At 45.7% G+C, this 27,999-nt stretch overlaps 1 protein-coding gene across 6 annotated transcripts in view; it reads right to left on the reverse strand.

Annotated features, from left to right (window-relative positions):
- The window catches only part of ttll11 (tubulin tyrosine ligase-like family, member 11), a 247,625-nt gene that overhangs the window by 33,156 nt on the left and 186,470 nt on the right, over nt 1-27,999 (reverse strand). The window contains exon 1 of one of the 6 annotated variants that reach the window (XM_070862613.1): nt 8,817-8,891. The exons of the other annotated variants lie outside the window; for them this stretch is intronic. Coding sequence (XP_070718714.1) covers nt 8,817-8,872 — 56 coding nt within the window. The 5' untranslated portion in view covers nt 8,873-8,891. Of the gene's footprint in view, nt 1-8,816; nt 8,892-27,999 lie in introns of those variants that run through there. 6 annotated transcript variants of the gene reach the window in all.

Here is a 27,999-nt window from a genome sequence, read left to right on the forward strand (position 1 = left end):
ATTAAATATTCTATTTTATATTTCCTGGCTTAGACTCTGTGTGTCTGAGGATTTTTCAATCTAATTGGTTGAGGAGACACGCTGTTACTTGATCTGCTCACACAAGCCCCAGAGCTCCTGTAGAGGGCACCGTGCTAAAATGGATCTTTAATTACAGTAAGTTGCTTCACAAAAGCCAACAAAAAATCTGTGGGCAACTGCAAGCGTGATCAACGACGAGCGTCGTTCTTTTGCCAGTGACCCAAATCCGGGCCATTATCAAGAATGTGTGATTACAGAAAGTATAACACCTGCTGAAGGTGCATGTTATATACAAGACTTTTAATATATCATTGTTATATAAATTATATATTTTAAAATAAATACAGACTAATAAGTTGACTTCATTTTGAAACTTTCAATAATTACAAATTCTCGCCTCTCCACTTTCAAGCTACTGCTGCATCACACATCCTTCTATGGCCAAAGTGATTTGTGCTCCATTATTGATACTTGGCAACTGGATGTTGAAGTGTTTGCAATCATCTTCAGCCAGAAGTGCTAAGTGGATTTTCATATCAGCCTTCTCCCGAGGTCCCCACCATCACAGAAGCCAATCTTCAGCCAATTTGATGAATTCCACGTGATATCAGGAAGTGGCTGAGTGCACTGGATACAGCAAAGGCTATGGGTCCAGACAACATTTTGGCAGTTGTGCTGAAGACTTGTGCTCCAGAACTAGCCGCACCTCTAGACAAGCTGTTCCAGTACAGCTGCGACACTGGCATCTACCCGACAATGTGAAAAACTGCCCAGGTAGGTCCTGTCCACAAAAAGCAGGACAAATCAAATCCGACCAATTACCACCCATCAGTCTACTCTCAATCATCAGCAAAGTGAGGGAAGGTGTCGTCGACAGTGCTATCAAGCGGCACTTTCTCACCAATAACCTGCTCACTGATGCTCAGTTTGGGTTCTGCCAAGACTACTGCTCCAGACCTCATTACAGCCTTGGTCCAACCATGGACAAAAGAGCTGAATTCCAGAGGTGAGGTGAGAGTGACTGGCCTTGATATCAAGGCAGCTTTTGACCGAGTGTGACATCAAGGTGCCCTAGTAAAATTGAAGTCAATGGAAATCAGGGGTAAAACTCCACTGGCTGGAGTCATACCTAGCACAAAGGAAGATGGTTGTGGTTGTCAATCATCGCAGCCCCAGGGCATCGCTGCAAGGGTTGCTCAGGGCAATGTCCTAGACCCAACCATCTTCAGTTGCTTCATCAATTACCTTTCCTTTATCGTAAGGTCAGAAGTGGAGATGTTCGCTGATGATTGCACAGTTCCTCTCGCAACTCCTCAGAAAATGAGGCAGTTCATGTTTGTACACAGCAAGTCCTGGATGACATTTAGGCTTGGATTGAATAGTGGCAGGTTACATTTGCACTACATAAGTGTCAGGCAATGACCATATCCAACAAGCGAGAGCCTAACCACCTCTCCTTGATATTCAACGGCATTACCATAACCGAATCCCCCACCAACATCCTGAGGGTCACCATTGACCAGAAACTTAACTGGATCAGCCACTTGAACACTGTGGCAACAGCAGCAGGTCAGAAGCTGGGTATTCTATGGCGAGTGTCTCACCTCATGACTCCCCAAAGCCTTTTTACCATCTACAAAGCACAAGTCAGCAGTGTGATGGAATACTCTGTACTTGCCTGGATGAGTGCAGCTCCAATAACACCATCCAGGACAAAAGAGCCCGTTTGCTTGGCACCCCATCCACCACCTTCAACATTCACTCCCTCCACCACCGGCTCACCATGGCTGCAGTGTGTACCATCTACAAGATGCACTGCAGCAACTCGCCAAGGTTTCTTCATCAGCACCTCTCAAATCCGAGGCCTCTACCACCTAGAAGGGCAAGAGCAGCAGGTGCATGGGAACACCACCACCTCCAAGTTCCCCTCCAAGTCACACACCATCCTGTCTTGGAAATATATCACGGTTCTTCATTGTCGCTGGGTCAAGATCCTGGAACACTCTCCCTAACAGCACTATGGTAGTACCTTCACCACACGGACTGTAGCAGTTAAAGGGTTCAAGAAGGTGGCTCACCATCACCTGCTCAAGGGCAATTAGAGATAGCCAATAAATATGCTGGCCTTGCCAGCGATGCCCACATCTTGGAACGAATTATAAAAAACGATGTAAGAGACACATCCAGAAAAGCTCTTCCTTCAATTTCTCTCCCTTTTTGCTGGTAGATAAGTTCCTGCTCTTGTCTCTCCTGTGAGCTTTGAACCTATGGCACTGCCAAGATTGTAAACTTAGCCTATGGGAACTTGCATCCCACCACTCTGTGATAAAGCAGAGGGGCAACAACTGCTCCAATAGTAATTCAACTGCTGATCCTTGACCAATTTTAATTATTCCTGTTTGAGAAGTAAAGCGATTTTTTTTTCCCGACTGGCTTTCTATCTGCAGAGGGTGACGAGAAAGTTAGAATGCAAGAGTCTATTCCAAATGGGATTGATTTATGCATGAAAGCCAGTGATAAGTCACTGTATATCTCACAAGTAAGGTTTGATATAAAATACTCACTGCAGATTATGCATCATAACTATAAGAAAATAGGATCCTGATATTGTTTAGTGGAATGCAGCGTGAAAGGCTTGATAGGATGCAGATATACTGGGGATGCAAATCGCAAATTCTGCTTGTGGTTGGAAAGCTGTCTGGCACAACTAAGAAATCCCACCGGTATGCTGCTAGGCAACAAACATTACATTTGAACCCAGATTTTGACAATCAAACAATATAAAGGTGCCTTTCTTTCCTCCTCTTCCTGTTTTTTTCTCTTCTGAAGGTGAAGTATACTGGGGTACAGAAGGGTGAGCTATACATTTTTCATGTGACTTTTGGGACTTTACACATCAGTAAAGACAAACTTCACAGTTCTAATGGACTTCATAAAATATAGTATAACAAAACTTGACAAATATTTAAATAGTTATTTCTCCTGTGGTACTTTCATCAGCATAGCTTACAAGTAAAAAACACATAACAGTTACAAAGACTATATGAAAATCATATGGACTGTATAATCAGATTATACAAACTACCATAACATGCATCCAATTGACAAGATACGTGTACCAGAATATCTTTGAAATTAAACCTTCCCAGTATTGTATTTCTGCGTACACACGATTTAATGAACTGGAAAGAAATCTCAAGGCAACTGTTGTTCGTTCAGGGAATTATTTGCTCAAAGTATTCCAAAACTTTAAAGGGCAGATGTTGATGCATTTCTGGAAGACATCCAATGCAAGATCTATACTCACTTTTTGGTGTTGTCCTCAAACAATTTTACATCATTGGTGTTTAAAGTAATTGCCCACTGTAGATCAAATATTCTACATGTTTTGAAGGAACTGCAGCCAGGCTGCAAAGAAAATTCCCTTTAGGATTTTAAACATGTAAGTATTTTACCTGAACTTTCATAAAAGGATTCTTTTGCTCTAGGGCATTCTGTTTCATTTGCATGAGATTTTCTCCAAGCAACCAAATCAAACATCTGATCAACAACTTCATGAGCTTTTGGTAAAACTACTTCATATTCATTCAGTTAGCAATTAGATACAAGATCATTTAGTGTATCCAAATCTGTCTTTGCATCATCCAAAGAACACAAGTCACTAATCTCACGGACAACACTCCATCTACTTTTAACACCAGCAAAATCTGCTAGGTGGTCCTCAAGGTGTTTCCTGTCAAAAAAGAAATAGCTTTTATACAGGTGCAGCGTCGAAAATCCGGAGTTCTGGAATCCGGACTCCAGACCGATCTGTGGCTGGGTTGTCTGGAATCCGTAAAATGTTCCGGAATCCAGACCTGTCGACCCTGCCGACGTTGGGGACCTGCAGCTGCCCGACCTCGGGCCTCGCCGCTGCTCGCCTAACCTCGGGACCTACTCATCGGCGGGGCCCGCCCGAACGGCTCCTCCTCAGCGGTGGGACCCGCCCGAACGGCTCCTCCGCCACGGGGCCCGCCCGAACGGCTCCTCCGCCCACGGGGCCCGCCCGAACGGCTCCTCCGCCCACGGGGCCCGCCCGAACGGCTCCTCGGCCACGGGGCCCGCCCGAACGGCTCCTCCGCCACGGGGCCCGCCCGAACGGCTCCACCAGTGGTTGAGCAGTTACAATTAGGGATGCTCAAGAGGGCAGAATTTTAGAAGCGCAGATATCTCGGGAGCTGTGAGGCTGAAGGAGATGAGAGAGATAGGGAGGGGCGAGGCCATAGAGGGTTTTGCAAACAAGGATGAGAATTTTGAAACCGGCCATTGCTTAACCGGAAGCCAAGGTAGGTGAGCGAGCACAGGGGTGATGGGAGAGCTGGACTTGGTGCGAGTTGGGACACGGGCTGCCGAGTTTTTGGATGACCTAAGGTTTATGTAGGGTAGAAGGTAGGAGGCCAGTCATGAGTGAGATGGAGTAATCAAGTCTAGAGGTTACAAGGGCATGGATGAGGGTTTCAGCAGCAGATGAGCTGAAGCAGAGACAGGCAATGTTACGGAGGTGGAAATAGGCGATTTTAGTCACGCCGCGGATATGTGGCCGGAAGATCATTTCAGTGTCAAATATGATACCTAGGTTGCGAACAGTTTGTTTCAGCCTTAGACAGTTGCTAGGGAGAGGAATGGAGTCGGTAGCTAGGAAACACAGTTTGTGGTGGGGGCCTACGGCAATGGCTTTGGTCTTCTCAATATTTAATTGGAGAACATTTCTGTACTGGATGTCGGACAAGCAGACTGACAATTTAGAGACCATGGAGGGGTCAAGAGAAGTAATGGTGACATAAACTTACTGCCTCTGACTAAAATATTCAATATATATCTGCACATATAAAAGAAATGATTGGAAATTTTTAAGGATATTTTTGAGTACATTTTTTCATTTCAGTTTTGGTTCTGCTAAGGCCAATTAGAATTAAATCAGCTACACATTTCTGTACATCATTTAACAACCTACAACATTACATGAGAGAAGTTATTACTATATTGCAGCAGAACATTATCACAAAGACCTGCAGATCTGTAATACAGATCTATATATAGAGGACAACTCATGTAAGAGTGTGTTACAAGTAATACATCAAGGGTTCAGATGATGCTGATGAACCACAATGGTTCAACAAACAAAAAGAAAAATGATTCAGTACATATGCTACTAAAGCAAGTACACAAAAGTGAGATGAGACTTCAGATAAGTGGCTTCAATGAGTGGAAGAAACTAGGCTGACGGAAAATAAGAGTGTCAGAAATGACAAAAGGCTGTTTAGCAGACCTTGTGGTTTAGTCTACTTTTATCATTTGTTCAACTTAATATCATGCAAAATGAACTGGAATGGCTTGATTCCTCAGTAACAAGTACTGAGCACCTTTCCAGGCAAGTACATGAAAAGTTTATTATTCCAGAAATAAAATGTTTAGTTCACTTTCATTTCTCTGTCTCAGTGCTGCAATAATCTCTCTAGTCCTACTGAATCAAGAATATATCCATTTATTTTTATTAAATGCTTCCACCATGTCCATATTCATTATGTTGGGTGACAGTTAAATTCCTCTATTAAATTTGTGATTTTTAAGACTGTGAACATGTGCCCGTTAAATTAGAGTGCTGCCACTGGCATCCTCAACATCAGCAGGAGCAATAAAATGTAAATGAGGTGCAGAGAACCTGGATGCAGCAGTGACGCATCACTGGTGGTGCATGCCATCATTACTGCATGCATGTCACTTTTCATTGCTACCTGTGTTATGCAATCCTGTCATCAATGTGTTACATAATTGGATGGATTAAAAAAAACCTCTCTGGATATGGGCATTGTTAGCAAGGGCAGCATTTATTGCTTATCCCTAGTTGCCCTTGAGAAGGTGGTGGTAGGCCTTCTCGAACCACTGCAGTCTGTGTGGTGAAGGTATTTCCACAATGCTGTTAGATTACAGAATTTTGATCCAGCAATGATGAAGAAACAGCGATATATGTCCAAGTTGGGATGGTGTGTGAATAGGATGGGAACTTTGAAGTTAGGGTGTTCACATGCATCTGTTGCCCTCGTCTTTCTTGGTGGTGGAAGTCGTGGGTTTGGGAGATGCTGTCAAAGAAGTCCTGGCAAGTTGCTGCAGTGCATCCCTGTGGATAGTGCACTGGAGCCATGATGAGGCAGTGAATGTTTAAGGAGGTGGATGGGCTGCCAATCAAGCAGATGGATTTGTTCTGAATGGTATCAAGCTTCTCGAGTGTTGTTGCAGCTGCAGACAAGTGGAGAGTATTCCATCACACTCCTGACTTGTGCCTTGTAGGTGGTGGAGATGCTTTGGGGACTCAGGAGGTACACCGCTTGCCCTAGAATACCCAGCCTGCTCTAGTAGCTATGACATTTATGTGGCTGGTCCAGTTGAGTTTCTGGTCAATGATAGACCCCCAGGATGTCATTGATGGGGAATTCGGTGATGGTAATGTCATTGAATGTCAAGGGATGGTCGTTGGGACTCTCTCTTGTTGGAGATGGTCATTGTCTGACCCTTGTGTGGCACGAATGTTACTTTCTATTTATCAGCCCAAGCCTGGATGCTGTGCAGGTGTTGCTGCATGCGAACATGGACTGCTTCATTATCTGAGGAATTGTGAATGGAGCTGAACACTGTGTAATCATCTGCGAACAGTCCCACTTCTGACCTTCTGATGGAGGGAAGGTCACTGATGAAGCAGCTGAACATAGTTGGGCCTCAGATGCAGCCCTGACGAACTCCTGCTGTGATGCCCTGGGGCTGAGCTGAACTGCCTCCAACAGCCACAACCGTCTTCCTTTGTGCTAGGTATGACTCCAACCAGTGGAGATTCTTCCCCTGATCCCCACTGACTTCAATTTTACTAGGGCTCCTTGGTACCACACTCAGTCGAATGCTACATTGATGTCAAGGGCACTCACTCTCACTTCACCTCTGGAATTCAGCTCTTTTGTCCATGTTTGTTTCGACCAAGGCTTAGAAACATAGAAAATAGGTGCAGGAATAGGCCATTCGGCCCTTTGAGCCTACACCACCATTCAATAAGATGGCTGATCATTCCCTCAGTACCCCTTTCCTGCTTTCTCTCCATACCCCTTGATCCCTTTAGCCCTAAGGGCCATATCTAACTCCGTCTTGAATATATCCAATGATCTGTCATCAACAACTCTCTGCGGCAGGGAATTTCACAGGTTAACAACTCTCTGAGTGAAGAAGTTTCTCCTCATCTCCATCCGAAATGGCCTACCCCTTATCCTAAGACTGTGTCCCCTGGTTCTGGACTTTCCCAACATCGGGAACATTCTTCCCGCATCTAACCTGTCCAGTCCAGTCAGAATCTTATACGTTTCTATGAGATCCCCTCATCCTTCTAAACTCCAGTGTATAATGGCCCAGTTGACCCAATCTCTCCTCATATGTCAGTCCAGCCATCCCTGGAATCAGTCTGGTGAACCTTCGCTGCACTCCCTCAATAGCAAGAACTTCAATGAGGTCTGGAGCCAAGTGGCCTTGGCAGGACCAAAACTGAGCTATTGTTGAGTAAATGCCACTTGATTACCATTGATGACTCCTTCCATCACTTTGCTGATGATTGAAAGTAGGCTGATTGGATGGTAATTGGCCATGTTGGATTTGTCCTGATTCAACAGCATTGCAGCCCCAGTAAACTACAGAACCCCTTCCATTAGAAGTAGCTTTGTAAAATTAAAGAAAAATCAATATTCTTGGTTCCAATAAGATGTAGGTACCTTATATGTTATAGTTTCTAGAAAACCTGGGATACAAATTCATCTTGAACTCATTAGAAAATAATTCATCTTGAACTCATTAGAAAAGAATATCAGCCAAGTGTAAAACAGACTGCCAATACTCTGTCGCCCTTTTTGCTAAGACTAATTTATACTCCCCTGAATCAAAATGTTATAGTTTTGAATTACACTTTTACTGGGATTACATGTCTGGAAATTGTAGTCACAGAACACTGACTATATGGTTCTTAAATACAGTACAAAGAACAGATAGTAAATAGTAATTCTGGGCATTAGCATTTCGATTCCAGTTGTAACACAATCCATTATGTAGTATAATTGCAATTATAAATAACTGGCCTAAATCATAATAGTGAAAGCAAGAAAACAGTCTCTCAGTTCCCAGTCATTCTAATTACAGCAACAATATGATTAATTAAGGCAGTACTTCATATTATCGGTGTCAATTTTTATGAACAACCAATTTACAAAGCAAATAAAGTTAATTAAGGTTTTTTTATGAAACTTGAAACCTCAATCTCATTTACTTGAAACGTTAAGTCAACATTCAGAGAGTAAGAACTGGTGGATCCTAATAAGAAAGTTAATCATTTGTATTTAATGTCATGTAAAATTAACTGAAATGGCTTGATCCCTCAGTAACTGTACCATGCAGTCCTCTGCCGTTTCCAGCCCAGTGACTAGATGTTTACTGAGAGCTGGGTGATGAAGTGGGTTCACTGCTGGCACACAGGCTTCAATCCAGTTCAGACTAATGGGATGTTACAGCTCTACTGTAATAAGTTTGGACGGTCTCTGCAGTTCCTTGTGGGCAAGGTCCAATAGCACAAAATTACCTCTAATTCTGTGCTAAATTGACAATCTCATAGAAAGACTACAGGATGGCTGGAGTAAGAAAGAGAAAAACATCACACAGGTGTTGCACCAGAGAGATTGGAGCTGAGGCACATTGTTGGGATAGAGAAAGATTTAATCTCCATCTATACTAACCTGACCTGGGAATCCTTCATTCTGATTCTGTGTGCCGAGAATGGAAAGTGTTCCATTCCTCAGCATCAACATCACTCATCCTGATGAGTACAAAAAAAGTCATAAAGTAAAACAAAACTGAGATTTGTTCATTTTAATCATTATCTTGTATGATTTCCTTTGGTGTAAACATCAACAACTGATTAAAATGTTTTCATGTCCATATTTTTCTCCCTTATATTAGTGAAACTGTCCTGCAGTATACATGGAGTAACTTAACTAGCAATAGGGAAAAATACTCTTCCAGGCTACGCCATTATAAGAACATAAGAAATAGGAGCAGGAGTAGGCAATATGGTCCCTAGAGCCTGCTCCACCATTCAATAAGATCATGACTGATCTGGAATGCAACCTCCTCGAGATAATCGTTTAAATGCAGAGTTAACTATAATTTGGAATGTGTTTTGGGTCAATAGATATTTGTAACATTACTGTTGGTACTTAGTGAAATTTTTACATGTGTTTCTGGGCTGCAACAAGGTCAAACCTATGAAACATATGACCTTTTTAATTGTCTCAAGCTATATCTCTTGTTATGTACCCAATATACAAAGCAATATTCAGTTCTGTATTCCAATATAGCTTTACAAAAATACAACAAACTTGTTGGTCATAGTACCTGTACAACATAAAATGTAACTATCCAATAATGCCTCTTCCTGTTTGCATACATGTTCCCATAAGATATAAAATTGATTTCCCATCATTTGTATAAATTTAACTGGGGTAGCTACTTCCAGAGCAGCTATTTAACGTTCTTATTATTCAAGTGAACTCAAAAAGCCTCACTCACACCAAATAATTCCAAAATTGCCATGTTAGTTGAAGTGACTAGTTCCCAACACAGTGAGTAATTTGCAAACTGTCATTTTTAGCATTATTATATATTTTAATGACGCATTAGATGAGAAATACTTTCCCATTCTGTAAAAGAATGTAGGTTTGAGTTGAGGAATTCCAGGAATTAATTTCAGTGAGGTTATTGCCTCAGAAATGTGCTGACCCCACTTTATCCTCAGCCTAATTGAAATACTCAGATGTTAAAACACTATATAATTTTCAGGGGTGGTATTGTAACTATTGCTGAATTTTACACACTTTGTTTAAACTTAGAATAAAAAACAAAAATCTAGAAATCTGGGGAGAGGGGGGAATTTTAACATGGGTGAGCGGGTGAAAGTGGGTGCAGATGGCAGGGGTCAAATGGGCAAAAAATTTCCAACATGTCGGGAAGCCGGCTCCAACCCACTGACTTCTGGGTTTTATGGAATCGAGACAACAGGCGGGCAGCCAACCCGCTCCCAGGAGGTGGGTTGGCATTTAAAAATGTTAATGAGGCTGGACATCTCAAAATTAACCTGCTTTGCAGGCTTTACTGTGGCCTGCTGGGAATCCTGGGCCTTGGGAAACCCGGCTGCTGCAGTGAGGTGAAGACAGCCTCGGGGAGAAGGTAAGTGCCTTCACAGCACTCCTTGTGGGCCTGGAAGAGCAGGAGTGATTACTCCCAGTCCCCCACCATCAGACCCCCCCCCCCCATATACAAACCCCACCAATCCTGGGATTGGATCCCACTTGAGGTCAGGGATTGGATCACCCCCCCCCCCCCCCCCCAGGGTTGGAGATTGGACTGCCTCGGGTCAGAGATGGACCCCCCCTCAGAGTCGGGGATCGGACCTACAGGTAGGAGTGCTCAACACCTGACTGGAAGTCAAGCCTGTCAATCAGGCTGACTTCTGGGTGGGGAATCTGTCAAGCCCAAGAATCGCATGTTGTGGAGTTAAAGCTCCACAGTGTGCAGGGAACCCAGACTTCTGGGATTCCTGCGCGCTACTGAATTCCCCGCTCCCAGCGCGTCAGGAAGTAAAAATTTCCCCATAACTCCATTTCCAAGCACAGTAAAAGACTCCATAAATTACAGATTAGAGAAAAATTAAATCAGCGAGACTATTATTAACTTAAACTAGAGACTCGCCAAACATCTGTGAAACGTGACACAATGGCCCTGAAATCCCGGTCCTGTGCTTCCCTCAAGCGCTCGCCAGAAAATGGCTAAAAAGATCTGCACCTACCTTTTCTTGCTGCGCCCACCGGCAATCCCGGTTCTGAGGCCAATTCTCCCTGCGCAACAGAACGTGTTCACGTTGGGAGGTCCATAGGAGTCACGTGGACCTGGACACCCAATCACGGTAAAGTATTTTCTCATTCATAGTAATCGGAGTTTCGTAAGTCTGAAACTCCTATTACTATGAATGAGAAACACCCCCAAAACACGACATAACATTTTTTTTTAAAAACACCTCACATAAATACATTATAGAAATTAAAGTTGATAAGTGTTTTCGAAAAAAAAAAATTTGCTGATTTAAAAAAAGTTTTAATTATGGTTTAAAATAAACTTACCTTAGTGGGCAGGATTTTTAACATTAAAATGTGTTTTAAAATTTTTATATGTTTTTGTATGTTTTAAAATTTTAAGCTGGTAAAAGTAGGCTGTGCACCTGCTTTTACCAGGCGCAAGAGTTTTAAGGACATTCGCAGGGCAAGAGATGGGCAAATAGCCCAATCTCTGCCGTGGGAATGTCCTTCTCCTCGAGATGCGGAGGATGTGTCAAGCCAGAAACGACAGATCGGAAAAGCCGGTTTTCGGTGCGCAATGCCAGCTTTTGCGATGCCTTCCGGGTCCATACACACTCTGTACAGACCGAGGGAGGCCGGGAGATTAGCTTTAAAAACCATGAAGCTAAGAGGCAATTGAGCACACTCATGTAACAATCGCACCACAAATTCATACATACCAACTTAAAAAACTGGCAGAAGCACAACATTTCTCTTCCAATAGGGATTGTTGGCACTTACAATCTGTGTTGGGAATGATTTGCTTTAACTAACACAGCAATTTTGGAATTATTCGGTGTGTGAGTGAGGCCATTGGAGTTCACTTGAATAATAATGTTAAGTACATCATTTACCAGAGTTAAATTTATTCAAATGCGAGAACATATATACAAACAGGAAGAGGCTTCAAAGAAGTTGGCACAGCCCCAAAAACCTGACACCCAAATGGCTCTGAATTTTGGCCTCGAGACTTGAAAAGAGGTAGTTAAGCTTGACGTATAGTGGAACATCATCTTGTTGTAACTTAAGTTGTAGCAATACATTTAAGAACAAAAATCTAAACGACACAAAAATGCAATTTACAATAGATTTCGACATTTCTTAAGAGGTCCAAGACACAAAGGGGCCGAAATTCAGGCACGCCAGAAAATTGGCGCGCCTATGATTTTTTTTTTTACCTGTTTTTACTGCTGGGAGCGTGGAGGCTGCCATCCGATCCATTTTACGTTGGACCAAAAGCTGGTCATAAAGGGGGCGGAAGTGCGATAGTAAGCGAGGCTGAGGGGCGGAAGTTGCGGTGGGATTGGGACTCCGCCGCTGTGCTGACGTCACAGCACGTGTACGTCACCACGCTCTTTCCCCTCTGTTAAAAGGGACAGAATTGGGCATTTTTAATTTCGGCCATTGGGCCACCAAGGAGGGTTTCGGCCGGGCCAGTGGCCTGCCACCCAAGAGGGGTTGCCAGGCTTCCAGTTGGCGGCCCGGCCGAACCCGGAGGTACAAGAGTCCAGCTGACATGGAAGTTGGCCGGCAAAATAAATTATATGACGACCGTGGCATTCGGCCCTCTCATTTAACTTCCACCGCAATGCCAGGGCCGAGAGAGAGCCGACAAGATGCACTGACAGAAAAAGCTGTCAGGGGCACTACGCGACAGGGCATCGATTATTTTTGCTGAATTTGGGTCGGAATAAAATGGAGGAGAAGGATAGCGGCGGTCCGGGCTTTTATAATGCACTTGCGGCAGTCGGCAGCAGCGGGGCGGAAGTGGCAAAAGGCCGAAAAATCCCTGACCTGAATTTGGGTCGGGGCGGCCAGTTGACCACATAGCAGCGACCACGCGATTCCGCCGCATACGGGCAGTAACGAGTCTTTGAGACCCTGATTTTTGGCCCGAAAATTTCTTGCCTAGTGGGCATCTGGGACAGATGTTTTTGCAGTATTTTTTAACTTTTGCCTTTCAAGTTCCCGCGGTTTAGAAGGTAGCAAGTGTAACCCCACTATATAAGAAAGGAGGAAGAGAGAAAATGGGGAACAACAGACCAGTTAGCCTGACATCAGAAGTAGGGAAAATGCTGAATTTATTATGAAGGATGTGGTAACAGGGCACTTAGAAAATAATAATAGGATTGGGCAGAGTCAACACGGATTTATGAAAGGGAAATCACATTTGACAAATCTGTTAAGAGTTTTTTGAGGTTGTAACTAATGGAATAGATAAGGGGGAACCAATGGATGTGGTCTATTTAGATTTTAGGAAGGCATTTTATGTGGCAAACAAGAGGTTATGAAACAAAATAATGGCTCATGGGATTGGGGATAATATACCAGCATGGATTGAGAATTGGTTAATGGGACAGAAAACAGTAGGAATAAACGGGTAATTTTTGTGTTGGCAGACTGTAACTAGTGGTACCGCAAGGATCAGTGCTTGGGCCTCAGCAATTCACAATCTATATCAATGATTTGGATGAGGGGACCAAATGTAATATATCCAAGTTTGCTGATGATACAAAGCTAGGTGGGAATGTAAGTTGTGAGGAGGATACAAAGAGATTTCAAGGGGATATAGACAGGCTAAGTGAGTGGGCAAGGACATGGCAAATGGAATATAATGTGGAGAAATGTGAAGTTATCCACTTTGGAAGGAAAAATAGAAAAGCAGAGTATTTTTTAAATGATGAGATTGGGAAATGTTGGTATTTAGAGGGACCTGGGTGTCCTTGTACACGAATCACTGAAAGTGAACATGCAGGTACAGCACCAATTAAGAAAGTAAATGGTATGTTAGCCTTTATTACAAGAGGATTTGATACAAGAGTTATTGGGCCGGATTTGCGGCTTTCGGGTTTTTTCGGCGAAAACAGTAACAATATGTGAAACTTCCTGTATCGCTGCGCTACCGTTTTTAGGCCGAACTTTCAGGTTTTACATCTGCACCAGGGGCGCATCGGTAAGGGGGGATGTTGCACGAGGATTCACGGCGCAAATTTAGTCTGGCCCACGCTGAGAGAGGCCTTGGGAGGGGAACAAAAAAAATTGCAAAAATCATTCCAAAAACATTCACAAAACCCTTAGCTAGCAAATAGCTGAAAAATTAAAAAATAAAAACTTTAACTTACCTCTTTTGCAGGTTTTAATACTTACAGCTGCTGGCACGGCTGTACCGACAGGTTTGACCTGTTGGTATTCTGAGCGCAGCATACCAGTCGGGAAAGTGCCGAGAGTACAACGGTAACGCAATCCGTGTCGTTACACACTGGTGCACCTCTCCCTGGCAGTACTTGAAAGCGCCGCCGCAACACATACCCGAGGATCCCGCCCGGGCTTTGTGACCGGCTTTTCGCCGCGGAGGGTCAAATCGCGGTGAAAACCCGGTCGCAAACTGTCATGTATTCAACCAGCATTGTAACCCATGTATAAACTGACCTAAGTTGTACACCGTGAGAACACTGACCACTAGGTGGGAGACACTCCTAACCTGGACCTTCAGGTATAAAAGGGGAAGCTCCACCCACCTTCATCACTTGAGTGCTAAGGAATAAAGGACAGGTCACATACTGACCTTCTCTCAAGTATGGGCCTCGTGTGCATTTATACTGTGTAGTAAGGACGTATCAATGGCGACGAGGATGGAATGTAAACCACGCGAGCATGGCCACTAGCAGAACAGACGAGAGGTACTGTGTTAAGGAATGGTTGGGACAGAGATTCAACATTGTTAAAGCAGCACACAGTTCTCCAGGCAGACAAGGGCAGTCAGGCATGCCCCAACATGTAGTCGAACCCAGAGGGGGAGTTCGACAGAGACAATGGCAAGCTGAACAGCGATTCACGCCATTGCAAGGGACAATGCGGCCAGTAATGGGGCCATCAACACCTGTTAATGGTGCACTCAAGGACAATAACAGGCGCAGTCAGGGACGATCGACTGGCAAGGGACCTTTTGTTTCAAACCGCAACTCATGCTGGAGGCGTGGAGGCATACATTCAGCAGGAGTTTGCAGAGATGAGCAATATACCTGCAGAAATGGACACTGGGGGAAATCGCTGGAAGCTGAAGTTCAGCGAGTTCATGTGGAGCACGTATACAGTTCATACACCAGGATGCCACCGATAATGATGAAAGTGCTCCTCAATGGCATCCCAGTATCAATGGAGTTAGACACGGGTGCCAGCCAGTCCCTGATGGGTATCAAACAGTTCGAAAAGTTGTGGGCATCCAAGGCCAGGAGACCAAAATTATCGCCGATTGACGCACAGTTACGGACTTACACAAAGCAGATCATTCCGGTGCTAGGCAGCGCCACGGTAGTCGTGACCCACAAAGATTCGGAGAACAGGTTGCCACTCTGGATTGTCCCAGGGGACGGTCCCGCACTACTGGGGAGGAGTTGGCTTGCTGTCATGAACTGGAAATGGGGCGATGTCAATGCAATTTCCTCTGTGGAGCGAGTATCATGCTCACAGGTCCTGGACAAATTTGACTCATTATTTCAACCCGGCATTGGCACTTTAATGGGGGCCAAGGTAGTGATTCACATAAACCCGGACGCCAGACCAGTACACCACAAGGCCAGAGCGGTGCCGTATGTGATGCGGGAAAAGATAGAAGGCGAATTGGACCGCCTGTTGAGGGAAGGCATCATCTCGCCAGTCGAATTCAGTGACTGGGCGAGCCCGATTGTGCCGGTGCTCAAGGCGGATGGGTCGGTCAGGATATGTGGCGATTACAAGGCCACCATCAATCGGGTGTCACTCCAAGACCAGTACCCGCTACCGAGAGCGGAGGACCTCTTTGCGACGCTATCCGGTGGCAAACTTTAAAAAAAATTGGACCTGACCTCAGCTTACATGACCCAGGAGCTGGCGAGTGAGTCGAAGAAGCTGACCACCATCACGACACACAAGGGGTTGTTTGAGTACAACAGATGTCCGTTCGGGATTCGCTCGGCCGCCGCAATCTTCCAACGAAATATGGAAAGCCTCCTCAAGTCGATTCCAGGGACGGTGGTTTTTCAGGACGACATCCTCATTACGGGTTACGATACTGAAGAACACCTCCACAACCTGGAGGAGGTGCTACGCAGACTGGACCGGGTAGGTCCGCGACTGAAAAAGGCGAAGTGCGTCTTCCTAGCTCCAGAAGTAGAATTCCTGGGGATGAGGGTAGCAGCAGACGGGATCAGCCCTACTGCATCCAAGACGGAAGCGATCCAGAGAGCACCCAGACCCCGTAACACGACGGAGCTGCGTTCGTTCCTGGGGCTCCTGAACTATTTTGGTAACTTTCTTCCCAAATTGAGCACGCTGCTAGAGCCGCTACACGTGCTCCTACGCAAAGGTCTGGGGGGACAGCCAGGAAAGGGTTTTTAATAGAGCACGCAATTTGTTATGTTCCAACAATCTGTTAACGCTATATGACCCATGTAAGAAACTTGTGTTAACGTGCGATGCGTCGTCCTATGGTGTCGGGTGTGTGTTGCAGCATGTCAATGCCAAGGGTCAGTTACAGCCGGTAGCTTATGCCTCCAGGAGTCTGTCCCAGGCAGAAAGGGGCTTCGGGATGGTAGAAAAGGAGGCGCTCGCATGTGTATATGCGGTAAAGAAAATGCACCAGTATCTGTTTGGCAGGAAATTTGAGCTGGAGACAGATCACAAACCCTTAACGTCCCTTTTGGCCGACAACAAGGCCATAAATGCAAACGCATCGGCCCGCATACAGAGGTGGGCACTCACGTTAGCTGCCTATGACTACACAATTCGGCACAGACCGGGCACCGAAAACTGCGCCGATGCACTCAGCAGGCTCCCACTAGCCACCACTGAGGGGGTTAGCGAGCATGGTGCTGAGATGGTCATGGCTGTTGAAGCTTTCGGAAGCGAAGGCTCACCCGTGACAGCCCGTCAGATTAAAGTCTGGACAAATAGAGACCCGCTATTGTCTCTAGTCAAGAAATGTGTCCTGAATGGGGACTGGGCAGCCACGTACAGGGCATGCCCTGAGAAATTTAAACCATTTCACATGCGCAAGGATGAACTCTCGATTCAGGCCGATTGCCTACTGTGGGGAAACCGCATAGTCATGCCCCAGATGGGCAGAGAGGTGTTCATCAGAGAACTCCACAATGGGCACCCGGGCATTGTCACGATGAAGGCAATTGCCAGGTCACACGTTTGGTGGCCAGGGATAGACGCAGATCTGGAACTTTGTGTTCGCAGGTGCAACACGTGTACCCAGCTGGGCCATGCGCCCAGGGAAGCCCCCCTTAGCCTCTGGCCATGGCCCGCCAAGCCTTGGTCACGCATCCATGTGGACTACGCAGGTCCTTTCATGGGGAAAATGTTTTTGGTTGTAGTAGACGCCTACTCCAAATGGATCGAGTGTGACATTTTAAATTCAGCACATCCTCTGCCACGGTAGAAAGTCTACGGGCAATGTTCGCCACCCACGGTCTACTGGACATCTTGGTCAGCGACAATGGCCCGTGCTTCACAAGCACTGAATTCCAGGACTTCATGGCAGGCAATGGAATTAACCATGTTAGAACGGCACCGTTCAAGCCGGCCTCAAACGGCCAGGCAGAACGAGCAGTGCAGATAATCAAACAGGGGATGCTCAGATTTCAAGGGGGTTCCCTACAAACCCGCTTATCACGCCTCCTGTTGGCCTATAGATCCCGACCACACTCGCTCACAGGGGTTCCACCCGCAGAGCTACTAATGAAAAGGACGCTCAAAACCCGATTATCCCTTATACACCCCACCATGAAAGAAATTGTCGAGAGCAGGCGCCAGTCACAATAGCACTACCATGACAGGAATGTGAGGGCGCGATGTATTGATGTAAATGATCCTGTTTTTGTCCTCAACTACGCTGCAGGGCCCAAATGGCTCGCAGGCACTGTGGTTGCCAAAGAGGGAAATAGGATTCTGGTAGTTAAACTTACCAATTGACAAATCTGCCGCAAACATGTGGATCAAACAAAAAGGAGGTTCAGCAACCCCATAGAAGAAGCAGAGGAAGAACACGATATAGAGTTCATTCCACCACAGGTGACCGAACACCGGAACCAAAGGGGGGAGAGCCCAGTCACTGTGGGCAGTCCGGACAGGCCTGAGGCACTGCAAACAGCAGACACTCAGGCCAGCGCCCAACAACCGGAGCCCCAACTCAGGCGCTCTACAAGGGAGCGTAAACCACCAGAGAGACTCAACTTGTGATCCCAATAAGACTTTGGCGGGGGAGGTGATGTCATGTATTCAACCAGCATTGTAACCCATGTATAAACTGACCTAAGTTGTACATCGTGAGAACACTGACCACTAGGTGGGAGACACTCCTAACCTGGACCTTCAGGTATAAAAGGGGAAGCTCCACCCACCTTCATCACTTGAGTGCTAAGGAATAAAGGACAGGTCACAGACTGACCTTCTCTCAAGCATGGGCCTCGTGTGCATTTATACTGTGTAGTAAGGACGTATCACAAACCTGCCGAAAATCCGGTCCAAAATGTCTTAATGCAATTACATAGGGCCCTGGTGAGACCACACCTGGAGTATTGATTAGTTTTGGTCTCCTTACGCAAGGATGGATATACTTGCCATAGAGGGAATGCAATGAAGGTTCACCAGACTGATTCTTGGGAAGGGGGGGATTATCCTATGAGGAGAGACTGAGTAAACTCGGAATATGTTCTCTATAGTTTCGAAGAACAAGAGGTAATCTCATTGAAACGTACAAAATTCTTACAGCGCTTGACAGTGTAGATGCAGGCAGGATGTTTCCCCTGGCTGGGGAGTCTAGAACCAGGGGTCACAGTTTCAGAATAAGAGGTCGGCCTTTAGGACTGATGAGGAGAAATTTCTTCACTCAAAAGGGTGGTGAATCTTTGGAATTCTCTACTGCAGAGGGCTGTGGAGGTTCAGTCGTTGAGTATATTCAAGACAGAGATCAATAGATTTTTGGATATTAAGCAAATCGAGGGATATAGGGATAGTGCAGGATAGTGGAGTTGAAGTAGATGGTGAAGCAGGCTCGAGGGGACGAATGGCCTACTCCTGCTCCTATTTATGTTCCTATGTAAGTCAAAAGTAACTTGCGCTACATGGGTTACAGACTTACCACCTCGGAGTGCAGCGGCAGGTCAGAATGCAAAGGTAAGAGTTTGGTAAGTGGGAGAACTTTAAGGGTTAATTAATCCCTTTTAAACCATTTCAAGGTTGGTGTAAATTACTAGTGACAATTTCTAGTAGCTTCTAAAGGTAAAATAAGATTACAAGTTTAAGTAAAACTGAAATATTAAACAGATAGGATTCTTGTAGGTCTAAGCAAAGACAAATAAGCAAGCTAGCTTAGTTAGTTGTCCAGCTAGTAAAAACTGGTTCCCTAAACAGGCCAGTGGTAAGTCAGCTAGAAGCAGTATAAAAAGAGGGGGCTTGGTCCAGACTTGGTCAGAGTGCAGCGGCAGGTCAGAGTGCAAAGTTAAGAGTTTGGTAAGTGGGAGAGTTCGGGCAAGTGGGAGCGGGAGGTGTTGTTTTGTCTTGTTTTCCCTACCAGTGCGGATCCCCGACCTGGGAGGTTAAGAAAACAAAGTGAGACGTCACAGCCAAGAGGGTAAGCGATTGGCTGGTTGATTGGTGAGTAGTTTTTCTTTTTTCCTTATCTTGTCAGTAAGAAACCTTTGGCATTGTTGCCACATTAGGTTATTTTAAGGGTTAAGTCATGGCAGGAGAGCCCAGACCCGTGTCATGCTCCTCATGTGCCATGTACGAAATCAGGGACGCTTCCAGTGTCCCTGACGACTATGTGTGCAGGAGGTGTATCCAGCTGCAGCTTCTGTTAGACCGCATAATGGCACTGGAGGCTGTGGATGGATTCACTCTGGAGCATGCGCGATGCTGAGGATGTCGTGGATAGCACGTTCAGTGAGTTGGTCACACCGCAGGTAAAGGTTACAAAGGCAGATAGGGGATGGTTGACCATCAGGCAGAGCAGGATTAGGAAGGTAGTGTAGGAGTCCCCCGCGGTCATCTCCCTCCAAAACTGATATACCGCTTTGGATATTGTTGGGGGAAGATGGCTCACCAGGGGAAGGCAGCAGCAGCCAAGTTCATGGCACCGTGGGTGGTTCTGCTGCACAGGAGGGCAGGAAAAAGAGTGGAAGAGCTATAGTGATAGGGGATTCTATTGTAAGGGGGATAGATAGGCGTTTCTGCGGTCGCAATCGAGACTCCAGGATGGTATGTTTCCTCTTTGGTGCAAGAGTCAAGGATGTCTCGGAGTGGCTACAGGGCATTCTGGAGGGGGAGGGTGAACAACCACTTGTCGTGGTGCATATAAGTATCAACAATATTGGTAAAAAGCGGGATGAGGTCCTGCAAGCTGAATTTAGGGAGTTAGGAGTTAAATTTTAAAAAAGGTAGTAATCTCAGGATTGCTACTAGAGCCACGTGCTAGTCAGAGTGAATACGTGGCTTGAGGAGTGGTGCAGAAGGGAGGGATTCAAATTCCTGGGACATTGGAACCTGTTCTGGAGGAGGTGGGACCAGTACAAACTGGATGGTCTGCACCTGGGCAGGATCGGAACCAATGTCCTAGGGAAAGTGTTTGCTAGTGCTGTTGGGGAGGGGTTAAACTAATATGGCAGGGGGATGGGAACCTATGCAGGGAGAGAGAGAGGGAAATAAAATGTGGGCAGAAGCAAAAGATAGAAAGGAGAATAGTAAAAGTGGAGGGCAGAGAAACCCAAGGCAAAAATCAAAGAGGGCCACATTACAGCAAAATTCTAAAGGGACAAAGAGTGTTAAAAAGACAAGCCTGAAGGCTCTGTGCCTCAATGCGAGGAGTATTTGTAATAAGCTGGATGAATTAACTGTGCAGGCAGCTTATGATATAATTGGGATTATGGAGATATGGCTCCAGGGTGACCAAGGCTGGGAACTCAACATCCAGGGGTATTCAACATTAAGGAAGGATAGACAGAAAGGAAAAGGAGGTGGGGTAGCGTTGCTGGTTGAAGAGGAAATTAACGCTAGTAAAAAAGGACATTAGCTTGGATGATGTGGAATCTGTATGGGTTGAGCTGCGGAATACCAAAGGGCAGAAAACGCTAGTGGGAGTTGTGTACAGACCACCAAACAGTAGTAGTGAGGTTGGGGATGGCATCAAAGAAGAAATTAGGGATGCGTGCAATAAAGGTACAGCAGTTATCATGGGCGACTTTAATCTACACATTGATTGGGCTAACCAAGCTGGTAGCAATGCGGTGGAGGAGGATTTTCTGGAGTGTATTAGGGGTGGCTTTCTAGACCAATATGTTGAGGAACCAACTAGAGAGCAGGCCATCCTGGACTGGGTGTTGTGTAATGAGAGAGAATTAATTAGCAATCTTGTTGTGCGAAACCCCCTGAGGAAGAGTGACCATAATATGGTAGAATTCTTTATTAAGTTGAGAGTGACACAGTTAATTCTGGAGTAAAAAAAAGGGGAAGATAGCTCAACCGTGGCGAACAAGGGAAATTAGGGATAGTGTTAAATCCAAGGAAGAGGCATATAAATTGGCGAGAAAAAGCAGCAAACCTGAGAACTGGGAGAAATTTAGAATTCAGCAGAGGAGGACAAAGGGTCTAATTAGGAGATGGAAAATAAAGTATGAGAGGAAGCTTGCAGGGAACATAAAAACTGACTGCAAAAGCTCCTCTCGATATATGAAGAGAAAAAGATTAGTGAAGACCAACGTAGGTCCTTTGCAGACAGAATCAGGTGAATTTATAATGGGGAACAAAGAAATGGCAGACCAATTCAACAAATACTTTGGATCTGTTTTCACTAAGGAAGACACAAATAACCTTCCGGAAATACTAGGGGTTCGAGGGTGTAGCAAAAAGGAGGAACTGAAGGAAATCCTTATTAGTCAGGAAATTGTGTTAGGGAAATTGATGGGATTGAAGGCCGATAAATCCCCAGGGCCTGATAGGCTGCTTTAGGAAGTAGCCCTAGAAATAGTGGATGCATTGGTGATCCAACATTCCAACATTTATTGACTCTGGATCAGTTCCTGTGGACTGGAGGGTAGCCAATGTATCACCACTTTTTAAAAAAGGAGGGAGAGAGAAAACGGCGAATTATCGACCGGTCAGCCTGACATCAGTGGTGGGGAAAATGTTGAAATCAATTATTAAAGATGAAAAAGCAGCGCATTTGGAAAGCAGTGACAGGATCGGTCCAAGTCAGCATGGATTTATGAAAGGGAAATAATGCTCGACAAATCTTCTAGAATTTTTTGATGATGTAACTAGTAGAATGGAAAAGGGAGAACCAGTGGATGTGGTGTATTTGGACTTTCAAAAGGCTTTTGATAAGGTCCCAAGAGATTAGTGTGCAAAATTAAAGCACATGGTCTTGGAGGTAATGTAGTGACGTGGATAGAGAACTGGTTGACAGATAGGAAGCAGAGAGTTGGGATAAACTGGTCCTTTTCAAAATGGCAGGCAGTGACCAGTGGGGCGCCGCAGTGTTCAGTGCTGGGACCCCAGCTATTTACAATATACATCAATGATTTAGATGAAGGAATTGAATGTAATATCTCCAAGTTTGCAAATGACACGAAGCTGGGTAGCGGTGTGAGCTAGGAGGAGGATGCTAAGAGACTGCAGGGTGACTTGGACAGGTTAGGTGAGTGGGCAAATGCATGGCAGATGCAGTATAATGTGGATAAATGTGAGGTTATCCACTTTGATGACAAAAACAGGAAGACAGACTATTATCTGAATGGTGACAGATTAGGAAAAGGGGAGGTGCAACGAGACCTGGGTGTCATGGTACATCAGTCATTGAAGTTTGGCATGCAGGTACAGCAGGCGATGAAGGCGGCAAATGGCATGTTGGCCTTCATAGCTAGAGGATTTGAGTATAGGAACAGAGAGGTCTTACTGCAGTTGTATAGAGCCTTGGTGAGGCCACACCTGGAGTAGTGTGTACAGTTTTGGTCTCCTAACTTGAGGAAGGACATTCTTGCTGTTGAGGGAGTGCAGCGAAGGTTCACCAGACTGATTCCCAGGATGGCGGGACCGACATATCACGAAAGACTGGATCAACTGGGCTTGTATTTACTGAAGTTCAGAAGAATGAGAGGCGATCTCATAGAAACGTTTAAAATTCTAGAAAATACTATAATCCATTTAAAAATACATCAAACTGTGCAGAACTATAACAGATCAAACATGCCACATTTCTGTGAAACAATTATACTGGTCAGCTCTGTATCCATACCACCCACTTAAAAGCACTTTCTCCAGGACGGTATGGAGTTCCAGCAGTATGTCATGAAACTTGAACTTTAGGGCTGTATGTGGGCGGTTCTACATGGGTGGGCAGTGTGCATACCACCCGGCATTATGTCACTCATGAATCTTCCGCCGAGCGGTATGTACCTGTTTTTGATTAAACTTGTATTTTTCGGCGGTAAGCGGGCGGTATGTCGATGAATTTTGGGCCCAAAGGGTTGCCAGATATGGGTTACATAGAAACATAGAAAATAGGTGCAGGAGTAGGCCATTCGGCCCTTCGAGCCTGCACCACCATTCAATAAGATCATGGCTGATCATTCCATCAGTACCCTTTCCTGCTTTCTCTCCATACCCCTTGATCCCCTTAGCCGTAAGGGCCATATCTAACTCCCTTTTGAATATATCCAATGAACTGGCATCAACAACTCTCTGCGGCAGGGAATTCCATAGGTTAACAACTCTCTGAGTGAAGAAGTTTCTTCTCATCTCAGTCCTAAATGGCCTACCCCTTATACTAAGACTGTGTTCCCTGGTTCTGGACTTCCCCAACATCGGGTACATTCTACCCGCATCTAACCTGTGCCGTCCCGTCAGAATCTTATATGTTTCTATGAGATCCCCTCTCATCCTTCTAAACTCCAGTGTATAAAGGCCCAGTTGATCCAGTCTCTCTTCATATGTCAGTCCTGCCATCCTGGGAATCAGTCTGGTGAACCTTCGCTGCACTCCCTCAATAGCAAGAACTTCCTTCCTCAGATTAGGAGACCAAAACTGAACACAATATTCCAGGTGAGGCCTCACCAAGGTGCTGTACAACTGCAGTAAGACCTCCCTGCTCCTATACTCAAATCTCCTAGCTTTGAAGGCCAACATACCATTTGCCTTCTTCACCGCCTGCTGGACCTGTATGCCAACTTTCAAAGACTGATGAACCATGACACCCAGGCCATGTTGCCCCGCCCCTTTTCCTAATCTGCCGCCATTCAGATAATATTCTGTCTTCGCTTTTTTGCCCTAAAGTGGATAACCTCATATTTATTCAAATTATACTGCATCTGCCATGCATTTGCCCACTCACCTAACCTGTCCAAGTCACCCTGCAGCCTCTTAGCGTCCCCCTCACAGTTCACACCGCCACCCAGTTTAGAGTCATCTGCAATCTTGGAGATATTACACTCAATTCCTTCATCCAAATCATTGATGTATATTGTAAAGAGCTGGGGTCCCAGCACTGAGCCCTGCAGCACTCCACTAGTCACTGCCTGCCATTCTGAAAAGAACCAGTTTATCCCGACTTTCTGCTTCCTGTCTGCCAACCAGTTCTCTATCCACGTCAGTATGTTACCCCCAATACCATGTGCTTTAATTTTGCACACCAATCTTTTGTGTGGGACCTTGTCAAAAGCCTTTTGAAAGTCCAAATACACCACATCCACTGGTTCTCCCTTGTTCACTCTACCAGTTACAGCTACAATGTGGCCCTTTTTGCTTTTTACCTTAGGTTTCTCTGCCCTCCACTTTTACTTTTCTTCTTTCTATCTTTTGCTTCTGCCCCATTCTACTTCCCTCTGTCTCCCTGCATAGGTTACCATCCACCTGCCATGTTAGTTTAACTCCTCCCCAACAGCACTAGCAAATATAACCCCTGGGACATTGGTTCTGGTCCTGCCCAGGTGCAGACCGTCCGGTTTGTACTGGTCCCACATCCCCCAGAACTGGTTCCAATGTCCCAGGAATTTGAATCCCTCCCTTATGCACCACTGCTCAAGCCACGTATTCACCTGAGCTATCCTGCGATTCCTACTCTGACTAGCACGTGGCGCTGGTAGAAATCCTGAGATTACTACTTTTGAGGTCCTACTTTTTAAATTTAGCTCCCACCTCCCTAAATTCGTCTCAAACGACCTCATCCCGTTTTTTACCTATATCGTTGGTACCTACATGCACCACGACAACTGGCTATTCACCCTCCCTTTTCAGAATGCCCTGCACTTGCTCCGAGACATCCTTGACCCTTGCACCAGGGAGGCAACATACCATCCTGGACCCTCGGTTGCGGCCGCAGAAACGCCTATCTATTCCCCTTACAATTGAATCCCTTATCACTATCGCTCTCCCACTCTTTTTCCTGCCCTCCTGTGCAGCAGAGCCACCCACGGTGCCATGAACTTGGCTGCTGCTGCCCTCCCCTGATGAGTCATCCCCCTCAACAGTACCCATAGCGGTATCTGTTTTGCAGGGGGATGACCAGGGGGTGCAGGGGCCTCACCAACTTCCTGCTCCACCTCTCGAACTGCCGCCGATCCCCGGACTCTCGCTGGGCCTTTATAGGCCTCACCTACTGACAGGTCAGTTGCTGATTAATTTCTACTGGCTCTGTGTGAGTTTGTGGAAGTGTTTGGAGCTTTCTCGAGTTGTGTAAAGTTGGTGAGGTGACAGGGAGTGGTACTGCAAGTGGAGAAGGTCTTGATTCTGATTTTAAGATTTCTGGTCAGGCCACTTGATCCCAGTCATGGGGGCTCTAGTTATCATCCCCCTTGGCCTGCAGCATGACAGGGAGATGGAGCAGAGGCAGCGAAGAGGACAAGCTGCTCGCAGAGGGAGGAGGAGGAGGGGCAGGAGGGTTCTCAGCAGGAGGCCTTACCCACCCAAGGTCTTCCGAGAGCAATTCCCGTCCCTCAGCTTGAGCCAGGAGCAGTGTGTGAGGTGTCTGCGCTTTACGAAGGAGGTGCTCACAGAACTCTGCCACCTCTTGCACCCAGACCTGCAGCCTCACTCCAGGGCAAGGACAGCGCTGCCCGTGGCTGTGATGGTGACTGTGGCCCTGAATTTCCTCACGTCAGGATCTTTCCCGGCTGGAGCAGGCGATATCTGTAACATCTCCCAGTTCACCATCCACTGCTGGATAAGGGAGGTGACAGGCGCTCTTTATACCAGGAGAGGGGACTTCATTGTCTTCGCTCAGACCAGAGAGAAGCAGGCAGAGCGTGCATGTGGCTTCACTAAGACAGCGGCCTTCCCCATGGAGCAGGGTGCCATCAACTGCACGCACATGGCTCTGGGCACCGCATTGAAATGCTGAGATGGAGCATAACCGCAAAGGTTACCGCTGGCTGAATGTGCCGTTTGTGTGCGACTATGCTATCCTAGGCTCTGGAGACTGATGGGTGGTAATCCCACCAACCAACCCCATCACAATCGGCATTATTGTGTCATCCAGTTCCCCTCAACCCGCCTTTTCATTTTCCGTTTGTTCCATTTTGTTGCGTCCGTGTAAAGTGGCAAATGTTATGAAGGAATTTCAACTCAATGCCAGTTAGTGATGCCTTCCCTCGGAATCCCTGCACTGATCACCTGTTTCTTATTTGATTGTATTTGCTAGTTGTCACCATACTATCGTGAGATTTGCTTAAAAATAAACCTGTTCGGAAGTTGAGGGAAAATATTCAGCCAGTGTTTCCGCAACACACACTGACTGCGTCCGCTGACGTAGTGTGTCCCAGTGTTGACCTTCCAGAGACTCACAGACTAAATGTTTGGATGCCCAGCATTTTCTGATCGTGCTACGGACTCCAGTTGACGGGGTTTATATGAGTCTGACACACGGAAACACCAAATAATAAAATAGAGATAGTATATAAAGAGCACATGATAGTGTCACAAGTTTTTAAGGGTGTGATGGAGAGCATGTTAACCACTCTGCACTAAAATTCTACATTATAGAATCTGTAAACATCACATTTGCTCAACTTGTAGCTCTACCGCTTATGAAGTGGTCACTGTCTGTAATGTCTGGCAGTTTCTCCAAGGAGCATTTTGCTCACTCTCTCACTCATCACTTGCGCATCAGGCTGTTTGTTGGTGCTGTTACTTGCCTGTGCCGTGTTGACATTTGGCTCTCCTTTTTCTACCCTCACATCTCTCCATCCTCAAACTCCATTTGCTTTAACACAGGTCTTCAGGGACTGCACCTGAACACAGTGCTGAAAATGGAAAAAATCTCTGAAGTTCATGCAGGAAGATAATGTCTCCCTTACAGGGCAAGGACAAGCGACAGAAAAAAGTGACTTCCAGCTGATCGAGGAAAATACGTAAAGTTTGAATTTCCCCATCAGCTAAATACAAAATCCAAGGTGCATCTTTTTAGGAAAATTATCTGTTCACTCCCAAAACATCAAAAAAAAGATCTGAAGGATGATTAATCTGGGAATGGGCTTGTTTTTTTTCTGTAAATATCATCCTTCAGGAAGCCAGATGTCATTTTTACAGGAAGAACTGACCGAACACCAGTTTCACATAAAAATGGAACAACTGCAGGAGATTGAAATATGGAAAAAGGGATCTTATTAGAACTCAGCTTCTGAATATCAACTAGCTGCATAAAATGCAGATTCTTGGCATATATAAGAACATAAGAATTAGGAACAGGAGTAGGCCATCTAGCCCCTTGAGCCTGCTCCGCCATTCAATAAGATCATGGCTGATCTGGTCGTGGACTCAGCTCCACTTACCCGCCCTCTTCCCGTAACCCTTAATTGCCTTATTGGTTAAAAATCTATCTATCTTTGACTTGAAAACATTCAATGACCTAGCCTCAACTGCTTCCTTGGGCAGAGAATTCCACAGATTCACAACCCTCTGGGAGAAGAAATTCCTTCTCAACTCGGTTTTAAATTGGCTCCTCCATATTTTGAGGCTGTGTCCCCTAGTTCTAGTCTCCCCTACCAATGGAAACAAC

The sequence above is a fragment of the Pristiophorus japonicus genome, chromosome 20 (genome assembly GCF_044704955.1).
Source record: "Pristiophorus japonicus isolate sPriJap1 chromosome 20, sPriJap1.hap1, whole genome shotgun sequence".
NCBI lineage: Eukaryota > Metazoa > Chordata > Chondrichthyes > Pristiophoridae > Pristiophorus > Pristiophorus japonicus.